The sequence below is a fragment of the Agelaius phoeniceus genome, chromosome 13 (genome assembly GCF_051311805.1).
Source record: "Agelaius phoeniceus isolate bAgePho1 chromosome 13, bAgePho1.hap1, whole genome shotgun sequence".
NCBI classification, from domain to species: Eukaryota; Metazoa; Chordata; class Aves; order Passeriformes; family Icteridae; genus Agelaius; species Agelaius phoeniceus.
The window spans coordinates 5,567,309-5,592,134 of NC_135277.1; the positions used below are offsets into that span (position 1 = coordinate 5,567,309).

The 24,826-nt window shown below is 39.7% G+C and overlaps 1 protein-coding gene across 3 annotated transcripts in view; it reads right to left on the reverse strand.

The window, feature by feature from the left end:
- MCTP2 (multiple C2 and transmembrane domain containing 2) overlaps positions 1-24,826 on the reverse strand; it is a 125,070-nt gene that overhangs the window by 47,460 nt on the left and 52,784 nt on the right. For all 3 annotated transcript variants that reach the window (XM_077185422.1, XM_054641957.2, XM_077185423.1), the window contains 7 exons: positions 24,282-24,446; positions 22,807-22,937; positions 16,166-16,352; positions 15,309-15,402; positions 11,500-11,602; positions 9,715-9,817; positions 594-695 (listed from right to left, as the gene is read on the reverse strand). In XM_077185422.1, the coding sequence (XP_077041537.1) occupies positions 594-695; positions 9,715-9,817; positions 11,500-11,602; positions 15,309-15,402; positions 16,166-16,352; positions 22,807-22,937; positions 24,282-24,446 (885 nt within the window). The remainder of the gene's footprint in view (positions 1-593; positions 696-9,714; positions 9,818-11,499; positions 11,603-15,308; positions 15,403-16,165; positions 16,353-22,806; positions 22,938-24,281; positions 24,447-24,826) is intronic.

The window sequence follows — 24,826 nt, forward strand, 5'->3', positions numbered from 1 at the left end:
GATTCCATGCTAAGGAAAATGCAGACAAGTTAAATTGGGTGAGGCTGGACTCACTTGAGCAGGAGCAGAGCGGTGGCACAGCCCACGATGCCCTTAATAAATAGGAGTTAAACTCAGTATAAGACTGGAGGGCATAAAGGATTGAGACTGACTCAGCCATCTAAAAACTAAGCACTGTGTCCATGCCTCATTAATTTTCCTGTCAACACCCTGGGAAGAGAACATCCTGGGTCAGCTTTTTAGGGGAGAACTAGGTATTAAAAGCAATGTATAATAAAATGAACCTGAAGCCCTTTTTTGGCTGTTGCAATAGAAGTCATGGCTGCAGCAATCAGCACCTCCTTCCTAAGGTGCTTGTAGTTATTTATCCCTCCAGGAATGCCCCTTCTCTGTCCCATTCACCTGGAGGGGCCACAGCTCTGAGAGCCCAAATCTTCTTCACCCACAGCATCAAACATCCTTCCACCACCAGATGCAATGGGGACAGGACTTTTCTGGCTTGGCTCCTGGTTTTAAAAGCATCACCCCCACCCTCGTCCTTGCAGATTTGCACTTTTCTTACACCAGTGATAAGCAAAAATACTTCAACTTACAGGATTAAATAGGACATCCAGCTCCAAGTAAATTACTCCTTTTGAAGCACGTTCCAAGTCTTTATTCTTCAGTGTGTAACAACTTTGTTTACCGTTTCTAATCTATAGTTTGGGGTGGGGAGGGGAGAAAAAGCATCAATATTTTCCTGGCTGTAATCCTCAATATAATTTAAAGACACTGCAAACAAATAAATAAATATTTATAACTCAAGCACAAAAGAATAAAAAAATAAAAACTTCTCCCAAACCCTGATAATATACTCAGAGCCTGAAATACAAAACAACTGTTGGATTAGAGACCTATAAAATTGCAGATTAAATCTCTTACGGTCCAACTTTAATTTTCAGACCTTGTACTTTATAGTAGAGCATTGCACGCAATAACCAGTCTGAAAATTCTGCCCTGGAAGCCAGTGAGTTGATGGGAAGTAATCAGCCTCTGTTATTACAAGTTTAAAATGGGATTTTTCTTCCAAAGTTTAGGAAAAGAGCCACAAACAACAACTTTACCTACCTATTGCACACTCCAGTACACGAAACCACTTCTTAATGCTTAGTTTATTGCAATGTTATCAAATTATTACCCAGCAAACAAATGCAATCCAAAGAAATGAACAGGCTGAAGTGGAGCAAATGCTAATGTAACAAATGTTCAAAATTAACTAATTCATGTAAAAGACTTCTCCCCCCACCCCACCCCTGAATTTCAATACCACTTCTCTGCTCTGATCAACCCGTTGGCCCTATCTCATTAAGTATCTATTAAACAAAAAAAAACAACCAGCCCAAAAACAAAATACCTTCCTTGCCATTTTGTAAACTATTTGGCTCAAAGCAAAAGCATTCTCTCTTCAAAAATGATGGCAGAAATGTATTTATTACACACAGTGGGATATGTATTGATTAAACATTTGGCTTTTTAGGAAGCAGACCAGTTAATTCTAAACAGCAGTAACATAAAAAACTGCAGCTTACCAAAAAGCTATATTGAGGGACTGTAATGATCAAAGATTAAAGATAACGGAGGAAATTTGGGGGCATGAAATTGCAACCATATTTAAAATGGCTATTGCTGCTCTGGCATTTAGAAGAGGCACTCCTATAAACCATGGTAGAAATGAGTAAGGAAAAAAAAAAGGTGTAATAGGAATAAAGTGATTTCACAAGACAAGGGAAAGGTCACTTTCTTTCCCAATGCTGCTCCACCCTTTCTATACCAAAACAGCTTGTCAAATGGTAAATGGGATTTCTGCCCAAGGGTTGAAAGGGAAGAGGGATCTCACAAGGACCAACTGTGCATCCTCAGTGGTGTACAGCCGAGAACTCCAGCAATTTCCTATTTTCTCACCCAAAGCTCTACAGTTACAGAGACCTATGTGGAATTCATTTAATACTAATAAATAAAAACAATAACACTAAACTGATCGCAAAGCACCTCTGCTTTCACCACAAGAGAGCACAGACAGTGCTGGAGCTGGCAGCAAAGGATGCTGCAGGAAAGGGGCAGGTAAAAAACCATTTTGCAGTCCTGCAGCCTCAAAGCAGAAGAGCTGCCAAAGTGATTAAACCCTTTTCTAGGGCCAAATGGACTGGCATCAGAAGGTCCTCAGGCCAACTGCCACATGCAGCATTGTCAACCCATCATAAAGGTTTCTGCTCTCTCACCAGTTTGCTTTTCCCCCCTTCAAAAAAAAGGCAAAACAGAATTGAATTTACTGAATGAAAACAAAATTTTGTTTGGAAAATAGTGATTTTGTTACATTTTACAAATTAAAGGATAAAGGGTTTTACTGATGGCAGGAATACTGAGACAGAAGGATTTGGTTTGAGGTCCTCGGTGCAAGCATCAACAGGTTTAGCCTGAGCTTTGATTCATGGATTGTGCTGTGAAAGGATAGAATGTGCTTTATTCTCAGTGTGTCTGCAGAAATGCAGATGTCCAGTATATATCACAATACCCTAATTCTGGACTGTCCATGGCTATTCATTTTGGAGCTGAATTTCCCTGTATTTCAGGTACATCTATTTCTCATCACGTTTCAGCCAGTTACACCAGAAGCAAGAGCTAGTGGGAAAGCCTCTTTATATTCTTTGGGATATATTTCTTTCTTACATCTTTCAAGAGCATAACCCACAAGGAAAAGAAATGTGACACAGAGCTAAATTGATAGAAAAAAGGAAAAGAAATGTTTCTGAGTGTTTGAGCCTGATACTGTGGTGTTCTGCACTCAAAAAAAATGCTTTGGGAAAAAGACTCTTCATTTTAAGAGCTGGAGCTGAATCAAACATTTTGGGTGTGTCTGCAGGTGTTTTCAAACAGTAAGTTTTAAATCAGCAACAAATAATTTCCACCTCTGTGTTTGTAAATAGGGGTTGCTTGGGAAACTTCTTGAATGGTGTCATTATTATTGCTGCTGCTATTCTTAAATTGAACAGGGCAGGAAGTAATGCAGTGCAAATAAGGTTTTAGAGTCAGATTTATTTGGCATATTTAATTCTAAGTGTTCCAACTGTCTGGAAAAAGGATGTGCAAGTATAACGCAGCCTAGGACTAAACACTCCTACAGATATTTTAGCTTCAGACTTTCTTCAGAGGGAAAGAAGCACAAGAGAAGAATGGCAGCCTATGAAATGGCCTGTCTCCACTGCATTTTCATTTGGATAAAAAGGAAGAAAAAAAACTGAAAAAAGTCAACAAAAGACTCCCTTACAGTTTTGGCACTGTGCTAGGGCAATGTGGTTCAACAAAAGGTACAGGGTAATTCTAAGACCCATGACTGCATGGGGATTACACTGGTGGCATGGCTCAACTGTGCCCACAAGAAAACATGCAAAAGAGCCTTAAATACTCCTCATTTTCATTGCATCCTGTTCTTGGGACACAGTTCAGATTCTGTTCAGCTTCTCCCCCAACCTGAGAGACAGACAGTTACAATAATTTCATTTTGCATCTATTTCTTTCTGCTCTCTGGGTACTTTCCCCTAGTCTCTGCTATTCCCAAAGTGCTTAAATGCTCTCTCCAGCTGTGGAGAAGAGCAGCCAGGGCTGGGGTCATAGGATGAACCTCAGTGTCAGAAAGATCAGGTTTCTTCTGTCACCCAAACACCTTTTGCTACCAACCTGATGATGTCACATGGATTTGTCTCAATGAGTAGTTCTGATAACTGTGTCTAAAACTGCTTAACATCTACTTATGGGAAAAGGAAGGGAAGGGAAGGTTCAAATTAAATGTGAAAATATCTGCAGGTAAGCACCTTAAAGAGACAAAATCAATATTATTCCTTTATTGATGATGCTTTATTTCCTCACTGAATACTAATGCCTGCATTCTCTGAAAGCTTCTTAAATAGCTTACTGGGGCTCAAGCACCAAGCAAGACTGCCCTGGGATTAACACCAGGACAGCAGAGCCTACCACACCTACATGCTGCCTTTTGCAAGGTCACCATCAGAAACATAGTCTGGATTTTCATCCCATGGGAATTTCTGATATTTGGGGCATTTCCCTCCTCTGAATCAACACAGAAAGACAAAACCACATCCATAATTTCACAGGAAGAATTGTGTATTCTATATCACATCCCTACTCCATACAGGACCAAGAAAAGGAAATTATCAGCTGGAAGAAAAGCTGAAATTCTTTTTTGCAATAAATATTTCAACCTACAGAGGCACTTGAGGCAAAACACTCCCTGAAGTTGCCTCTAACTGAAGGAAATGTTGAGGTACATGAGACCACCATCCAGTCAAGGTCCAAAGTGCACCAGGTTCCTCTCAAATGAATGAATATATTTGCTAAACTCTTTGCACAGATGTCCCCAGTAAAACAAATGTGACTAAACACAGTATTGATGTAGCCAGCCAATGCTAAATCTATTAAGCAACAACCTTCTGACCGCTTGGGAATTTTAATGAAATAGCAAAAGCCAAGATTGATATGACACAAAACACGGAGAAGACAGGACCCTTACACAGCAAAGCGTGTTTTTTCATTGCTCTTGTCTTAAAGAAATATGGTTTAGAGGCTTTTTTTTTACATTGATTTTAAGAAAACTTCACTCTGTATCCAGCTTTGATGCAGATTCAATGTCATATATTGATGACCTGACAGAAGAACGCTGGGTTAAACCTCTGTACATCAACACCTGTGACGTGTGGAGAGGGTAATGGCTACTCTCCAAGGGTAATTCATCTAAAGCATTTGGGACCCCTGATATCCCTGCTTGAGCTCATTGCTGATGCACAATGTCATCCCATTTGCCCTGCATAACATAAAGCTGTCTTGTAATAGACACACACCTCCCCTTATCAAAGGACGTATTTCCCCAGGAAAAGATGAAAGCAAGCCACATATTTGATCCACCTGCACATGAATAAAGAGGTTTTTGCTCCTCCCCAGTCTTGCCATATGCACCAAACTAATTTTGTACAAAATGCTTGCTCCTTCACCCCAAAACTCTTTACTCCAAACGCTTCACTCTGAACAACCTCCGGTGGGATCCAAAGTGGAATGGAGATTTGGGTTTTTGGCAGAGGACTGCTATCCAAAGACCAAAGAGATATGGAGCTGAGGGACTGAAAGAAAGCAGGCAGGGCTTTCATATGAGGGCTTCAAGCCAGTCAGAGGAGGAGCTGAAAACCCTGGGAGCACAAGGAGCCTAGGTGATAACTGAGACAACATCCCTGTTGGTACTTTTTCAGTGAGCAGCCAGTGGCTGGGGGAAAATCTAAAGCCAGAAACAAGACATTGTTTTCTCTGGGAGAGAGGTCAGGGATTTTTGCCCATTCCAAAAATCCTGGTTCATGATCAGGATGAAAGTCAGAACAGACAGCACATTTCACAGCTGCCTCCACTGCGTAAACACAGCAATTTCACTTTTCTCAAACTCTAAAACTTTCTCCTGGAAAGGACTGTGCACTTATGGTCAAGTGCTAAGTAAGTGCAATCGTCAGGTGTCTGCTCTCTGAATCCAGGCCATGCTTTAGACAATCAAGCTTGCCAAAGGCACACTCCTTGTTTTTAGTGTATCGTTGGCTACTGACCTTGCCAGGCACTTGAGAATATTTCATAGACCTCATCCTGTTGGCTGGAAAAAAAGGGTGCAGCTGAGGACTACTCTGACCTGATAATCCAGCAGATAAAAAAACATTCCATTCTGCGCTACAACTCCTCACTCAAAGGCCTTTCTACATGAGGATATTTGATATACTCTGCTTTCAAATTCATTGAAGCACACTATATGCTCCCATGTCTCTAATAACTTGCAGCCTTCTAGGAGATAGGAGTCTCTTGAAGCAGAAGAAAAAAGACAGACCCTCACAAAGACACACGGTTGCCTTTACTAAGATCTAGGACACAAAGGAACACAGAGACAGAAAGGACTTCTTTGATAATTAGTTCAAGTCCCCCAGAACCTACAAAACTTCTAAAACCTATCAAACTTCTTTCTTGAAGTAATAAAGTTTTTGCCCTACTTCTCTGTTGCCCAGGTTCTTCTCCAGTTTCTGGCACAAAAGCTTGCTCTGCTCAGTGCTCATGGGCTTCCCTTTCACTCCCTACACCCCAAAATCCCACCCAAGGCTTGGCCAGGCCATAGTCTTTGGGTCACCTCTGGCCAGAGAAGGATCCTTTCTGCTGGATACTGTGGTAGCACTCATTTGTTTCTTTTCTAGTGTAAATTGTGAATGTGGCTGACCAGAGAAGTGTTTGAGATCAGGTCCCACACATGCTTTAGAGGAGGACAGTAATTCAACAATAAGAACAGGAGAAAATAAGTACAACAGGTTGATCAACATGGAAAAATTACAGCTAAACCACAAACTTCTCTCTCTCTGCCCTCAAACTCAGTTTATTGCTAGCAAAATGTGTATTTATCCAATTCTGCTTTATCACCTCTACCAGAACGTGAATTTTGCAGTTTTATTCATCATTTGCCACCTTAAAATTCTTCTCATGCTGCCCAGCTTTTTATTTTTCTTATTTGGTTCCAGCAATAACCCTGCATCACAGTCAAAGATGAACGGAAAGAATCCATAATTCCACCATCCCTGAATTTTTGTGCTGTAAGGTTATTCCCGTGCTAATGTGATGATGAGGTTGTAGTCGTGTTTCCAAAATGCCAGTGTGGGACTACTGAACACGTTTAACCCAAAATTCGGTGTCATATTAATTAAACATTTCATATCCCTCCAACACATACTTTATTCAAGGCAATTTTTCATTAAGAAAAGAATCTAGTCATCCATGAACAATTCCTGAAGTAAACTTACTTCATGTGCTGACAGCTCACAAGTCAAACTTGTGCATTTTTAACAGGAAAAAAGAATGGCAAAAGCACATCTATTTTCAAAAGACAATTCAGTGCCAGGCAAATATTAGGCCTGATTACATACAGAAATTAAATCTACATAGTTGTGAGGCTTCCTTGAGTCTTTAACTTTTGTTCTCTTTTAGTATATTTATCTAAATGGTTCAAAGGATACATTCAAAGTTACAGTCAAAATGACAACATACACTGAAATTCCTATTTGAAGAAAAAGAGCTTAGAAAATTACAGTTCTCTGTCTGAGCAGACCAAGTTAATAGGTGCAAAATGTTTTTAATCAGAAGCAGAGATGAGTATATTTACACTAGATTTGACTGAAATAGGAGGCAGAGAAGTTTGGATGGGAAGGAAGAAGATCAGTTGGCAAGGGAAAGCATAAACAATTTTTATTTAATTTTTTTTTTTTTGTCCCAAACCTTGGACGCAGAAAAACCTACACTGAATAGTTTGGCCATTACCACACACATGCACTCCCCTCCTCTGCCTTGTTACATGCTTCCTAAGGGATACTTGACAAATGCCTATAAAATCAACAGAAAATCCAAATCTAACATCTTCTCACTGTGAGCCCACACAGCCTGCTGCTGATCATGCAGGCCATTTGGCAAGCACTGGGTCTGCAGGAGAGCAGCTGCTCCAGCCACTCTCTTCCAGTAACATCAGAGATACGAGGACTTGGGGAGAAATTAACAAAGTGATCAAAAATGGAATAAAAGATGTTAAGAGGTTTTTTCCTCCCTGTAAACATCAAATAATCCTCCATGCCCAACCGACTCTAATATTATTCTAAAATAGAAGATATTGACAACTCGAGCTACAAAAATAGATGGGCAATCTAAAATATCCCCAAAAAGATCACATAGTCTGAGGGAAGAGCATTGTAAAGCTCAAAACAGCATGTGTGCCACTGAGAATTAGTATTTACTCCTCAGATCCTGTATCTTAGGCTCTTTATATCCCCAAATTGCTGGGGTTCCCCTGTTTCAGACACCAGCATGGACAGCACAGGGTGGATGAAAGCATGTACACCTTTGGGAAGAGATTCAGAAGCCACATTTAACTCACATACACAAGAAATACACATATTTAGACAAAATCCCAACAAAACTGGAACACATAGACCTATTTCCCTACCACTGTAAAGCATCCTTTCATTTGGGATCATATCCTCTAAGTCAGTTCAAGAGTTTTCTGGGCAGTTCATTATTTATTTGGAAATACCAAATGTTTCAGTCCCCCTCTCTGATCTTGACTGGTCCCTTACCTAAGCTGTGCTTGTGCTGTGAGGCTTATATGGCCTGCCTTGATCAGATGGGATCTTTGCTTTCCCTCTAGAAATCTTCAATTTCTTCAGTCTCTGCTGGGACTGAGCCCCACAAACCCATCACTGCCTTTCCCACAGCAGCCAACCTCCAAAACTCAAAGACAAACTCTTGCCTTAACCCTGGAAGATGTGTGGCAGCCTTTCTGCAGAGGTGAATCTGCCTCCACAGGGATGTTTCAAAACAAGACTGCAATTTTGCACTCTGCAGTTTCAATCAGGATCCACCATCTGCCTGTTTGAGAGTGCTATTACCCACAGCATCACACCGAGCATTTCTGAAAGCATCTCACTACAGCCTGTGCTGCTGTGCTTATATATGGAAAGCAGAAATGTCATCATAGAACACACTGACTTGAAAGGGATTCACAAGGATCCTGGAGTCCACCTCCTGCACAGGACAGCCCTGAGAAAGACACCAGCATTGTTTGTACAACAAATCATCACCTCACAGTCCTGCACAGGGCTCAACTGCACAAATATCTGTCACAGCATCCCCTCAGCACAGGGAACTCCTGCAGAGCATCACTGCCTCCCAACTCACAGCAAACCCCATGCTTACAGCTAAACCTGTTTACACAACTTGGCTAATATGACACAAGAGTCCCATGATGTTTCAAGCCTCAGCTACTAATTGATTTAATAAGTCACAGCCTAGAAAGTTCTTCCTACACATTACAGTAAAAACTACCAGAACCTTCTGTGACACTGCACATACACATGGAGCTGTTTACGTCCTCTTGATCTGGTTTGCTCACTAATACCACCAGTCTTGTTTCAAAATTAAATCAGTCTTACCAAACACAAAGCTGCTTTTCCCCCATTCCTCTATTAAAGTCTTTTAATGATCCTTTCATGTTCCACTCTCTTTAGCTTGGCCTTTTTTTGGCTGTTTCTGAAAAAGCTTCAACTCTCCTTAATCTCCAGAGCAACCACTTTCCCCTGAGCTCGCTTTGTTTCCAGTTTTGATTTTGCACTCCCATGGTAGCGCTCACTCCTCACCTATTTGTTTACAGAACAAAAGCCACCAGTCTTTTAAAGCACTATGGAGTGGAAAACACCCCTTTTAGGTAATTTCATTCACTTGTGCCAATAACAACAGCTATCTCCAGTCAATCCTACTGCAATGTGCAATTACTCTCTTGGAAGAAAAAGAAGCAAGACAGAACAAGGACATGTTTAAAATGTTACCCTCAGAAGATGATGTGGAAACACACAGAACGACTCAATTATGTTCTCAGACCTACGTGGCACCGATGAAGTGCAGACATTTTTGAAATTTGCTTTCCAATCAACCAAATTTGTACTAAGATGGGTGGACAATGCTCATTACACTAAGGAGAACTATAAACACTGCCAACTAAGGCATGCATAGATCACAAAACCTATTTAAATCTGTTGGGTTTTGTGCTAAGGGAGGAAAAAAACAACTTGTTCCCAGCCAACCATGATACATGTGGTAAAGGTAACTTACAGACAGCAAAGGGATGGCAACTTTTCCAAGGAAATCAGGGGGTTTGTCTCCATCTTCATCAAACACTGTCACCTCCAGAACATCGTGAATATCTTTAATAGGGCTGGAACAAAAAAGTGCAGACACATAAAAAATAATATTCAATACACATGCACACAGTCTCCTCCACAAAGATCTGAGATTACGTTTTTACTAATTAAGTTTGTATTACCTTGGGGTATATAACTAGCATTTAATTAAATTCCCCCCCAAAATGAATCAAATGATGGGCATTCCCCAAGCTTTCCCCTCATGGTTCAGTTGCATAACTAGGTCCAGACAGTGACTTTTTGGTATTTTTTGTATTGGTGATGCTATCAATGTAAAACTCAGCTCTCCAACAGAGAATGCTGGTGCTGGAAAAGGTCAAGGGATGAATTCAAACCCAAGTTTCATTGCATTAAAACTGCACAGTGACACACGCAGGTAAGTGTATTGCAGACAACCTGGATATAATGGGGATAGCTTTGTAGTGGTACTGAAAGGTCCAGTTAAAATGGACTCATCCACCCAAAACAATCCACACTGCTCCAAAATAAATCCAAATCATCAACAGCTTTTAAGGGGCTTAATTCTTTTTATCTTTAAATGGACAAAAATCTAAGGAGAGATGCAAGTGCCTGACTGGCTCTGCAGATTTGGTGCTTGGATCAGCCAGGCAACATTAGTAAGAAAGTTAAAGAAAGTCCACAGCTGACGTTTCTGAGACCCACAGGAAGTACAGACACAAACTTTCTTTTTAAATAAAATAAATTTGGATTGTTATTGGATTTATTTTGCTGGCTGAACATCCAACAAGACTCATCTGCTGGCACAGTCTCAGAAAAAACAGTGATGAGTGGAAGGTTCTTGAGAACAAAGTATGAGAAAGGACTCCAAGAGACAAGCATTCAGCTGCACCCCTGAATTAAACAAAAATACAGAAAAGTATTTCTATTAAAGAAATCAGATAGTTTTTCTTGTGTTCTCATCCAGCCTAGTATTTATGAATGCTGCTTTAGCAAGAAGTTCATAATTTTCAAACTGGTCTTCCAGTGGACAGATGCAAATGTCACAAATGCTTCATTGCCAGCCTTTGCACAGACTGCTGCAGTCTTAGGAGACAGCAGCACTCACCCACTTATTCACAAAAATCTTTATCTCACTCACTTATTCACAAAAACCTTGGTCAGCATACAGCAAGATTAAAAAATTGGGCTGCCTAAAAGCAATACCTAAATTATAACTTTTATTATTAATAAAGTGACAAATAAAAGAATACCTTGATTTCCATAAAAATTTAAGCATCTAATTTGGAGCGTTTGACTAGTTTAAATTCAGAATATAGACCAACATGAGCTCTCATTCTCTGCTTTCTTCAAACTAAACAAGGATTCTACCAAGATTCAATGAAACATATTTTATTTTAAGTTATAGAAAATGTAGGCGTGAGTATCTGGTCTCAACTTTCTGTTACATTATCTCTTGGATCAAACTATGACTCCATTATGTCTAGTCATGATTCTTCCTATAAATATCACAGTAATTTTTCTTTTAATGACTTCTATTAATAAACTCCACGCAAGAACTAGTAAAAGGCAAAAGGCTTTAATTAAGTTATATTTGAGATTTCTCCAACATCCTCTCTGACTATGAAAAAAAATGACATATCTTAAACTTGACCTTTGCATTTTCCCAAAGTCAATAGCTTTCCTAGTTAAGCTGCTAAGTGGAGTTGCTGCATGGTTTCCAAAGCAATCCACTTACAATGTGAAAACTTTGTTCCACTCTGGGTTGAGGTTCTTGTAAACGGTGTGTGTTTGAAGCATGTCGTTTCCCAGCTCCAAGACACAGAAAGGATCACTTTTGCCTAGGAAAAGGAAAGGAAAACAAAGTGGATCAGTTATGGTATTTAGTATGCAGGCTCTTTCTTTGCAGTAGGGCTGAGGAAGTGATTGGTTTAATAAAATCAGATCCATTAAAGCAACTGCAAAGTGCCCCATTCTGTTGGAATGACTCGCCAAAAAAAATAATATCTCTGATCATCCCCATTCTCCAACACTTACCTTACAGCTCATTCTGGGGGCTTCACCCTAATACCTGAAATCTGAGACCTTCAGTGAATCATCCCTCAGTCCTTACAGCAAGAAAGATCTGCTCATGGTGACAATGACTCAGCCACCCTTAGGTGAGCAGCACCACTGCTCTGAGCCAGGGAAGGAGCAGTGCTGCAGTTACACTCCCTGTTTTATCCTCTGCCTAGAGCCTGTGGTCTTCTTCAGTTGATTACAGGATTAAGTATCCACATCATGAGAAAAGAAGCACAAGACTGACTGAAATCAGAAGCATTTCATCAATTAGTTCCATGTGAGCAAGTCCTTGAAGCTATGAAGGCTCTACACCGTGCCACAGTTTAAACAAAACCCAATATCAACTGGAGAATCCATGCATGATCCAAGTATTGTACTTACAGCAAACAAACAGAGCAAACCCCCCACAACAACAAAAAAAGGGAAAAAAATTCCTCTTCTCTAAAGAAGGATGTCAACATGGAATCTATTAGGTGAACACATGTTCACTAATGCATTTTTTGATCACTCACATTAAATGAATTTGTAGTTTTACCAACTCATTGCAGCTCAGAAGTTTCCTTTGTGAGCAGAGTGGCCCCTTATCAGCATGTCTGGCTCAGTATCTGATTTAATCTCATCTCCAATGCTCATGTACAGCTCAGCCACAGACACTCCAGCCTAACTTCTATATAGGCAACTAAATATGTCAAAAATGCAGGGATTTAGATATCAGACAAACAAGCTATTTAAGCAAAAGCTGTCGTTTTCTTAATCCTTATTTTCTGCATTATTATTAATGCAGAGCTTTTAAGGGTCTTACTCTCAGAAGTTTCTAAACTAAACAGGAATCTTTTCAGTATGTAAACAGTGGGTATTAACTAGTCAATATTGGTAAAGTTTAAAGACCATGTGTATTACTGGAATCTATTTGTCTTCTCCTTTTCAGCTTACATGCCCATTCCCTGATAGTGTGGAAAATGCATGTAGCCTTTCAGAGAAACTGCTTGAAATGCAAACTGGTATATGCCAAAAACAATCCCACTGTATAATTTGGTATTCTGAATGCTATTTTTTGGTCAGTGAGCAAATGCAGTGTTTGAGAAGAACTCTCATGCGCACACAGAAAACATCCAACAAAGCAGAAAAAGTCATTTCCACATCAACAGAACTATTATCTAGGAATATAAAAGTATGGAAGGCTCAAACTGGGCTAGCTGTGGGTGAAGAGCTTCTACATATATGATACAGCTGTCTGGAAACCAGCCCAAAAATTTATGTCCACGAGTAAATATGGATTTCCAGAACACTGTTCGAAACCAAAGCAGAGAGTGTGTGTTTTCTGATCACTATTATTACAGCAGGCTAAAAACTTGCAATTAAAATCTATGATGATAACATACAGAAATCCTAATCACACCAAAATCCAATCTTTACTGTGGGTATAAGGTGGCATTATACCCATCATACCCACTGGGCTGCAGGACTTGGGGCATTTAAGACTCAAGGCTGCTATGGGAAGGGACAGGGAGGGGACACTACCTGCTCACACTGCTCCTCTATTAACCCTTGGAAATCTTTGTACCTCTGATTCCCTCTGTGATTTTCCCTTTATTAGATTTTTAGCTGGGACTTTGAATTTACTTTTATCAATAACAATAAATCTGAGCAGTCTCCTTGGCAATGCAGGAAATATGGCACTGCTCTAGGAGGGCTCTATTATGGAAGCCCATAATTGCTCCACTAATCATTTATGAATGGCTCAGAACAGATAATTAATCTTTATGTCTCTCATTTCATGATCAGAAATTATGCTATTTTTACCTAAAATGGCTGCATCCTTTTGCAATTTGGTGGGTCTATTACAGCATAATACTAGGATATTTTCAGCACTGCCATTGAAAAACAATTTGTCATTTGCTTCATGAATCAGGCTCAAAGCCTGGGTTATTTTGAATATAATGACAGACTGAGTAACCTTTTACTTAAGCAGAATTTCATTCTGTGCTATGCACAAGGAATGTGTATCACATACTCTGTATGAAAAGTCTTTGAATTGCAGAATCAAGAACCTGCGTGACTCTTCCAATGTTCATTATCCACCCACATGCTCCTGTTTGAGTACTGAGGGAGAGGGGGCCAAATCCATCACTGATGCAACTGCTTCAGCATCAGCAAAGTTTTCCAGAGGGTAAATAACCTTCTGAGCTCAGCTCTTTCCACAAACTCTGTCTATATTAAAACTCCACGTATTTCTAGATGGAACTTTTGGCACATGGCAAATCTGGGGCTGTTCTGCTGTGCTACACTTATCAAATTAAATTAGTCAGCAAGGTGCAGTTACACTCCTAATTCCATATGGACCTATATATTATGTCAATTTAGATATGGATTTCTTTACAAGTTACTTTTCATTATTGACAGGTTTTGGTTTGTTTGGTTTTTTTTTCAAATTAAGTTCCTCAGTTCCTTGAAGTACTGCTCTCTGCAGTAAACATTTTTTTCCAATTCAGGGTTAGCAGTGAACTGAATATAGCCCTAAAATAGTACCATGATTGATAGTGGGCTTTCTCCTTTGCTCCTTTTTTCAGGAGCAGCATTCTCTTATGTAACAATGCCTTCACAAAAACAAGAGAATGGGGCAAAAATGTTTTTCCCGTACCATCTTTCCTGCCTTTATCAACAAGTTATCTTTAAAAAATGACTGTGTCAGCAAATACACAACACACAATGCTGTGCCTGTGAATTATGAGCTGCTGTGAGATAGAGAGGGGAATTAAAAGGTCTCCAGAATCCTGGAGAAGATGATAATAAAAATAATAATATCCAGGCAGTCGCTACAGAGAAGTATCAACCTCCTAGACTTTCCCCAGAGGTACAATATAAAGTTGTGGTTTTAAAAGGTGTTAGTGTCCACTGCTGTCAGGACCAAGCACAACCTGAGGAACAGCTCAGTGGAAAATCCATATTTTTCATGGAGTAAGAGCACCAAAAAGGTCATCCCAAAGTGAAGCCTCAAATGAGCTCTAAGAGAAAGCATCACACTCACATCCCTGTTGCTGACAAGCTTTCTCTGTCAGGTGACAGCCTGCAGCATCACCCAAACCCACACAGCCAGCACCACATCAGACACCCCAACATCTTTCAGTCTTGCTCCAAACTCACAAGACACCTGATGGAAGATGGAGAGGCTTTGCTTTGCAGGTGCTCTGCAAGCACCACCGCTGTGTATCAACTCTTATTTTACATATTCCTGATGGGAAAAACACTTAGCATAATGTGCTGTTGTAAAGTTATCTGTCAGATTGCTCAGGTCTAATGGGAAATTAAGATCTCCGTGCACTGGACCTTCCCACATACTTTTGGCAGTCAAAGCCATTTGGTATCACAGTTCCCTGAGGCAGGTTTCAGCGCTGGAGAGATGATGGCATGATTCACTTTTCCTTGATCAACTGATCATTTGCAATATATTACAGCATCATATGCTGCAAAACAGAAATAAAATACCTGAAAAATCTGCTGCCATCAGGTCCACTGCTTTTAAAACTTTGACTTGTAAGAAGCCAATGTCCTTCATGTCCCGAAAGGAATTCTTTATACACTGCAAGGAGAAAAGCATAAAGATGTATTTTGCTTGTAATTCAGCAAGAAACAGACACTATGGACCACTAAATAGCTTATCACAGAATCAGTTAGGTTAGAAGAAACCTCTAAGATCATCAAGTTCAACAACTAACCCTGCACTGCCATGTACACCACTAAACCATGTCCCTAAAATCTACATCTACTCATCTTTTAAATACCTCCATCACTGATGACTCAACCACTTCTCTGGGCAGCCTGTTCCAGTGCTGAAAACCCTTTTGGTAAAGAAATATTCCCAAATATCCAATCTAAACCTCCCCAAATTGAGATATACTTATTCCATCCTGACCAGCTTTGAGGACATGGAAGCCATCACAAAGCTTTATCTCCCAACATTTAAAGTCTAGAAAACAACCTTCGCATAGGAGGGAATAAAGCTAAGTATATTATTATCTCTTCATGATATTCAGTGTCTCATTTGCCATGATAATCTCCTAATACAATTCAAGTTTGCAAAGAACAGCATTAGTTTAAAACTCAACAAATACAAACAGCCAAATTGCTTGGGTCTATCTGCTCTGCCAACCTCCTCATCATTTGACATGCAACTACTCCATTTCACAGTTTTCTTTGGTAGGGGACAGGTCATTATGACCAGAGAAATTTATTTTTTTCTGCAATTTTGACTATTTCCAAACCAAAAAATAAAAAGAAAAAAAAAAAGGCAAGAAAATAAAAAGAAAAAAAAGAAAAAAAGGAAAAAAAAAATAAAAACTCACATAACGCTGAGAAATCTGCTGCCGTTCATTGGGGTCTCCCAAGGGACAGACACACAGATCAGAGATAGACACTCCTGTACATGGGGCAACAGAAATCAGCATCAGCAGGGACCCTGGGTGTTTCTCCAGAGGCAGCTCCAAGCAGTTGCTCTGCTTTTCTGGCAGGGCAGTAATGTCAACGTGGCACCTGGAACAACATTGCCAAGGGTTAATAAGGAAAAAGAGGTGATAAAAAAAAAATAAAGCAACCAAAACTTTCTGCTTCTTCAGTGCAAAAAATAAAAACATCCCAAAATTAATAGGGAAACCAATTAGGCAGATTCTATTGCACTTACTGTCAGATTTTGCTTTTTGGTCTGTCTGCTGGTAAGGGGAAGTAAAAGGTTTGGGCTGCAAGTACAGGAGGAAAACTTAACTCTGGCCTGCCTCACTTCCCCTCTAAAACCCCCCAGCGTTTTGTGATGGATTTGAAACACAATTCAATTTCACCTGGGGGAAAAGAAAAGGGGCAAATGCAAAATTTAAAACATTAGCTTAAAATAGATTAGTTTCTTTAAAGTCACATACTCCATTTTATGCTACATTATACTGTATGCCCCAATCTCTTTTACAAGCTTTACTAGAACTACACTTTCAGTGTACTGTTATATTTCCCAAAGGGAAGGATTGTCTTAAAAGTCCCCCTACCCACTCCTTGCACATTATATGTATCATTAACCTGATACTTCCCCCAAAAATAAAAATGAAGAGGATAAAAGAGAAACGTTCATAAAGAGACAACAATAAAATATGAGTATGGGCTAAAGCAGAGAGATCACCAGGCAGCCAGTTACACACGAAGGGAGTGGTTAAATGCAACAAAAAGTGCAATCACTTGGCTCAGCTCAATGCTTTCTATTTAGAAGTCCAGTAAATGGAGTGGAACTTTCTTGAACCTCCGTGGGGCTTGGCTCGTAAGAACAGGCTGAGCAAAAGTTACAGATGAAAAAAGGGTAAAAACCAAAACAAAACAAAAGAAACAAACAAAAAAAAAAAAGAAAAAAAAAAGAAAAAAAAAAAGAAAGAAAAAAAAGAAGGAAGGAAAAGGTTTGCTGCCACACTGCAAGAGGAGGAACATTCCTCAAAGGGATGGGCAGTGGCTGATGGAGAGCGAGAGGTTTTGCTTCACTTAATGCCTGCCGACAAGTTTTTATTTAAACTAAACTTGTTAAGGTGTTGTCTTAATAGGCTAAAATTCCACAGGGTTCCCCCAGGTGTGTTTCTTCTGGGTAAATGGTGCATGTAGTGTTCCTGATTGATCCCATTCCAGTAGTAGAGCTGGAGCAGTTTATGCCCATCTGCTATAAATTGCATGCTTTCCGCTTCTTAACAGCCTATTTTCTGTGAATGCTAAAGGGGGTGAAAAAAAAGAGGAAAAAAAAAAATCTCAAAACATTTCAGCCTGAGAACCCAAGAAACCATGTTATGAAGTAAAAGCCACTGCTCTGATGAGTTTCTAAGCTGTCCAGTAGCTCTGTGTATTAAAACACAACTCCTTAAGCTTCCTCTGACCACAATCAATGGGAATGACTTTGCCTTAAGTGTGCTCTTTTCTCTCCACTGCTCTGGAGGTACAACAGGTTTCAAGTTTACTCTTATTAACTGCTTTCAAGTGCTTTGAAAGAGAAGGAAAATAAACCAGGCAGAGTACCAAGACGGCTCGGCGTGTAGGCTGCCTCTCAACACCATTTCCAAGTGTGAGAGGTTGCATTTAAAGCTCACTGCTACACCTAGACTCTTCAGAAAAATATGACAGGAAAACTTACAGCAGGAAGGAAAACAAAACAACCACAAAGAGAGAGAAAAAGACCTTATTTCTTTCTGAGAAAAAGCCCTTATCACTTCCACACTGGAGGTCAACATCACCTTGGCTGCACTGACACCACTGTGTCTCAGGCTGCAGCAATTCCAGTGATACTTTGGGTATCAGCACAAAAAGGGAGATGTATCCTTATCTTGGAGTTTAGTTTTTTGTTTTGGTTTGGTTGGTTTTTTTTCTAGATGCAGAAACTAAAGGAAGGAGAGGGGAAATCTCAAGGTCACCCAGCTGCTCTGTGGTTCAGCTGGCAGGAGGGACCATGTCTCCCACATCAGCATTTCATACACCACCCACTCAATGCAGTCCACAAAAAGCTGGGAAAAGCTGCAGTTGATTTTTTATGTTTAAAACTTTCCATGGACTAAGACAGAAAACACAACTTGCTCAGACAAGAGCATCTCCCACCAATAGATAACCTCAACCTCCATCAGATGTCAAAGGCAAAGTTAAATATAATTCTATTCTGTTTTGGCAAATTGGAATTGCTTCTCTTCTTAAAAGAATTTGATTTGCATAAGGTTAAAGAAAAGATGGAGTACAAGGGTGTGGAGGTCAGAGTGATTCACATGTGGAGGGGAAAACAGCAGGAGGTGGAGTGTAAATATTTCTTCCTCAAATCATGTCTGATTTCTGTGCAAACTAACTTTCCTTCAAACATCTGTGTTCACTCAAGGTATGCCTATATTTTCTTGTGAGAAAAAAAAAATCTTGTGAGAAAAGAAAATCCACGTTTGCACTGGCAAAAGGTTTAAGAAAAAAAGACACTCTGTTTCATTTAGGTTATAAAATCAGACTGCAGAGAATGCAGCCTGGTAAAACAATTAGACATTCAATTTACTATATAAATTCAGCAATTTCCACACTAACACTTCTACACTATTAAAACGAGTCTAATGATTTCCAAACTACTTCCCTCATTCTTGCGAAACAGAAACTCTTCCTTTCCTTCTTTCTCAGCCTTTTATCTGCAAGATCTTACTACACATAATTATTTCACAGGAAAGTGGTAAGAGGCTTGTGATGGGCACAGAATCAAACTAATGGAGGTAATCCACTTTTGTTTAAAAGTTGCCTGCTCTGAATGCAAAGGGCAAAACTCTCAGAATTTGTAATTTAGGTGATAAAAATGATCTCCTGAGTTAAATTCTCAACAGTAATCCTGTTTTAGGATAGAACAGCTCTGCTTGTTGTCATCTTTTGCTATGTTACATATTAAATTCAGACATAATCTTTCATGTGGCTACATGCACAATCTATAGGGGCTGCAGTTCTGTAAGTTAAGACTGCGTTGTGCACACAACTGTATCACTTTCCTTTCTTTCAACCACAATTAATTAAGTGCTTTCCTTCCTCCTCCTGATCAGTATTGAGGTCTTCATCTCTATATTAGCCTCTAGTTCTGTACAGATTTAGTTTTCATTTAAGACTGTTCTTCTGACTTAAAGCCCTCACCTATAGTTTCCTTTTTCCCCCATTTTTAACTAATTTTGTAGAGAAATAGTACTTGAGAAGAATACACAGCAAATCTGGGATTAAAATATTTATCTGTTAAAATTTCACTAGAAGATGCTGAGGCTAACTTCTTACTAGCCATGAAGTTGTATTTCATTTTCCCAATCACAGTTAATCAAATTATGACAGGAATATTTAAATATATATAAATAAATATGAAAAAAATCTGTACACAACAGTACACTTTACCCCCTGCAGACTTCTTGAAATCCCTTCACAAAAAAGATCAGAATCATTAGAGAGTAGAGACAGATGTATCTGTGATTAATAGTTGAAATTTCAAATGCCACAGGTGTCAGGGGAACAATTAGTAAGGTTTTATTATGACTTATTCAACGGACAAATTTTGTTTTTTCTGATTCATCCTACAGCCTGGTGAGATTTAAGTGAAGGTTCTGGTTGCAGCCATAATGGGGATTTTACTGCTCCATCCCAACAGCACAGCCTTTAAAACACGGGGTGTTTCTTACTGCAAAGACAGTTTCCTGGAGGCATTCATCATAAAGATATTGGATGCACTCCAGTCTCAGGGCTTAAGTTTAGCAATTTTTGTAAAATCTCTTTCTTGAGGTAAATATGTGAAGGGAAAACCCTTCAATGTTCTGCAGCATCTCTTTTTGCAGAACATATCCCCTAACGCAGAAACACTCTCTAACAACCTGGCATAAACAATTTAACTCTGCCTGGACAAATTCTGCACACGTTAACACCTTTGTTTATTCATATACATTAACATCCTCTCCTGTTTATAGCGTGCCTCTTCTCCCAAAGGACACAAAAAGCACTCAATAAACGTTACTAACAGTCCTGTGCAGACTAAATAGAGGGATTATTTCAGCCAGCACCAAAATGCAGCCAGCCCTCAGTGTCAGAGCCTGCAGCTGAACCACTCAAGGCTGTGGGATTTTAAGTGAGGAAGAGAAATTGGACCCAGCTGAAACTCTGAGGAGACTGCAGGTAGGCTGAATGTAATAATTTAGCTTGTGATGTGCACTGACAGTGAGGGTTTGTTTTGTGATAGAAGGGTGACATGAAATGTTTCCTCACTAATTCAGAAGCAGACAAACACCCCAGGTGTTTGTGCTCAGCACCAGAGGTCCAAGGCATTCCTTATTCTACATGTTCCATGCTCTCCACAGACACTTCAGGTCCTATTTCAAGAACAATATTTTACCTTGAAAACAAATTATGCCTGGGAGAAGAACCATATTCCAGAGTCTTAAGGCATCCATGCTATCTGAAATCCTGTGTCTAACGGAATTAATAAGAGTCTTTGTGCTACAAAAGTTTATCAGATTTGACTCTGACAGATGTGACCACCTCCAACTTCATTTAAATATTAGAAACATGCATATATTTAAAGGTTTAACCAACACAGTTGGAGGTTGAGCAGGCTGGAAGGGACCATAATGAATTCTAACTCTATTCATAAATTGACCACAAAATTATTAATTCAGATCCAGAAAATTTTGGTTTTTTTCCTTAAAGCCATGCAAATTATTTGAGGGCAGTTGGCTGCACTGCTGTGTGTAATGACCGAATATAACCCACAAATATTTTACTAAAGAATATTTCTTACAATGATGTTGTGAAATCCAGAAATCTCAAAACTCAACTTGGAAATCATGGAGACAATAAACACAGCACCTCATAATGCTGTTTTTCCAACAGAATCCTTCTCCAGATTAGACAGCATTTGAACCCTTCATAAAATATTATTTATAGGGCGTCAGAAAGTTTCTACACCGTAAAAACAATACTTGTTATTATGCACTTGGTGTTTACCTATTCTTGCAATTGCTCTTCAAAAACTAGTGTGTTTTTTCCCATTTTGATGCTACAGCCAATTTGCTGTGCTTAAGACAACAAAAGCAAAAAAAATTTTCTCCACATAGACATCAAAAATAAATTTCAACATGCATGGAATCAGGGAATTGTTTGGGTTGGAAGGGATCTTAAAGATCATCTTGTTCCAACCCCCCTGCCATGGGCAGGGACACCTTCCACTAGACCAGGCTGCTCAGGGTCCCATCCAACCCAGCCCTGAACACTTCCAGGGATTTACCCTGGAAGTTGTACCTTTTCTTTAAGGTAAATCTACCACACAGAACTCACCAGTGCTGAACAGAATAAGCATTCCACTGATTTTTTTTTTGCCACACTAAACACCACCTGCCAGAAACCAGTAGGAAAAAAAGTCGGGAGAAGCCTAGGGAAAAATTAAAATAAAGGGGAAAAAACCTCAGGAATAATTGCTCCAGCATCAGAGACTGACCTGAGGCAAGCTGCAAACACTGCTTTATTTCTTAACTCTAAACAGAGTATCAGAAGTAATGGAAGTAACTGTGAGAATGGAAGGAACAGATTCATCTTCAGCCACTTCTCCATGTGATGAGCAACAGCACTCAGCCAGAAAGAATTTCCTGCTCTGCAAAACCACAAACATTTGTAGAGCCAAAGGGCATTGTTCTTCTCAGTGAATAGTCTCAAACTATTTGAATGCCTAAAGTTAGAGAATGTTCTTATGAGTTTCTGCTATTTAGTCAGCACATTGTGAAACCCTGGCCAGGTGAGAGCAGCAAACAACTGCAGGCAGGGTCCCCACCCTCAGGAAATTGAGAGTTGTGGCAATGATCCTGCCAGCAGATGAGCTGGACAGACCAAAGGGGGTGTCCAGTGGAGTGAATGCTTCTTGGTGCTGCTGCATGTCCCCAACAGCAAAGATGTTTTTTGGGGAGATGGGTCCACAGGACAATGCTGAAAACCAAAGCAAGGATGAAAGAGGTACTACTAAGAAAACAGCACTGAACAAATTCAGACAGAGTGGAATGGAATTAAAGAATCTTACAAGAACACAGCATGGAAGTGCAAACAGAAAAAAAGGGACACCACTCTCAAAAGGAGCACAAAATCCCTGGGGTGGCACCAGCAGAGCATATGTAACAATGTGGAGCAATATCACCAGAAAAATACAGAAAAATCCTGCCTGCTGATGCCACTGAGCTCCCACAGTACTTCAGGTTTTAGAGGCGGCCTGGATGTCTCTGCATTCAGATTTTGGCTAGTCGATTACCACTAGTAGGTTTTAATATAGATAATGTAAACATAACCTAGACATGGCTGGAATAAGGACAGAAAAATACATTATGATGCTTGTAATGAAAAAAAAAAATTGATTAGTTCTAAAAAAATAATCAAAAAAACTTTATTTTTTGTACTTAACCCATTCCCCCCTCAAAAAAATATAAAATCTAACTCAAACCCAACTTACCTTCCCAAAAGCTCCTCATGCTTTTTGTTATCCTTTCTCCACACCTCAATGTCCAACATATCCTTCCTGTCAGAGAAGTAGTGAAAATCAAACTGTTCCCTCCACTGAGGATTTGCACTCTTACACAGTGTCTAGAAAACATGCAGTTATAACATTTACTTTTCTTAAACAGTACTTATTTTCACAGTAAATCAAAAAGAAGAAAAAAGAAATCAATTCTACAGAACAAGGCTGGATGTTAGAGCATCAAGTACTAATGTCATTCCAACCAAAGATCCCCAGCCCATTACATACAGTCTCATCTTCCTAAATATTCTCTTTCCTCCCTCTCAATAACAATAAATATACAATTGTTATCTGAATGAATGGCTGGAAAAATTCCAAAATACAAGGTAGATCCCACCAGCTCCATGGTCATCATTCACCATCATACACTGGAAGAAATCAGGAATAACCCTTTTGAGGACAATCACCTGGAAACAGGTTTGAATGAATTAAGGAACCCAAAGCAGTGGTTTTTTCACCCTTCTGTGTTAAGCAAACAGCTCAGCTTTGCAGATTCACAATACATCTATGGACCATTAAAGAGACACATAAAAAGGGATTGTAACGGGAATAACATCTATCTATTTATTCTAAAGTAACTAAACCATTTGTTACTTTTCAAAACTACTTTTCTAAATAAAAAACATATCATGACCTTGGTTTGAGGTCTGATGTGAGGGACAGAGTGCAGGTTTCAGATGCGCCTACATCCAAATGTTATGTTCTGTGAACTTGCTCTGTACATTTTGTACAGGAGGAGGTTTGTTTTCTCCTCCTCTGCACTTCCAGTTCATGACATGCAGAGCTCTTGCTCTCTCAAAAGAGTATTATTTTAATTATAGCCTTTCTTCTTATTAGACTTTCCAGATGAAATGTGTATCTTTGGGAACCTCATTAATTTCTTAGACTCTTATATAACTGAACTGTATACAGATAAACACAGCCTAGAAGAATAAAAATTGATATCAAAACCATGGAACATTTTATCTGTTTGGGGGGCAGGTTCTGCAATATGTAACATATTTTTCAAGAAAAGTACTTTAAAAGAATAATAATTCCCCTGCACTGGAAACCATTTCAGGTCTACTTTTCCAGCACTGCAAGCTCAACTTCTGTATTGGCAGAGTACAAAACACATGTGTGATGCATGTAGCTTTATTTCATTTCATATTAATATCAAACATCCATCAACATGATGAGTATGTTAAATGCACAAAACACTGATAAGACACAATATTCCTAACTTGCTCTTTCTCTACTGGCACCAAAACAGAGCAAAACATTAATGCTTCTGGTGTGGTCTCCTGATTTTGAACTCGCTTATCAAAGAGAGCATCAAGAATAGTTCCATCTGAGGTAGCAACACCAGTAAAAGAAACACCAAGCCCCTTACTGACTTCAGACAACTTAAGGAAATCCTTAATACTTACCTTGCTCTTGTATCTTTGGTCCCCCAGTTTGAGGAGAATAAAAATCTCTGCCAAGCCCCCTCTGGGCATGTTCTTGCCCTCCAAGAGGGTGATGGTGACCAGCCCGTTCCACAGCTGGTTCTTGCGCAGCGACTCCGAGAGCCGCAGGTTCCGCGTGAAACTCGACTGAAAAGCAAGGACAACATGGAATGTTTCGAGACCCAAACACATTTTCATGCTCATGTTAACTCGACTGAAAAGCAAGGCACAACACAGAATGTTTCAAGACCCAAACACTTTTTCGTGCTCACGTTTAGTGAGCTATGAAAGCACACCAGGAGTGAGAGAGACACTATGCTTCCCCAAGGGTAAGCAGGCAATGGAAGGCAGTAGGATGTTATGGATTTTCTGCCCAACTGTACTACAGTCCCTGTGAAGGGACAGTGCTCAATGTCACAGCAAAATCAGCAGGGCTTGCTTAAACCACCAGACAAGTCACCTTCAGCTACCCTGGCTGAGCTCTGGAGAGAGCAGACCGGTACCTTGGCTCAGGGAAAGGCACGGGA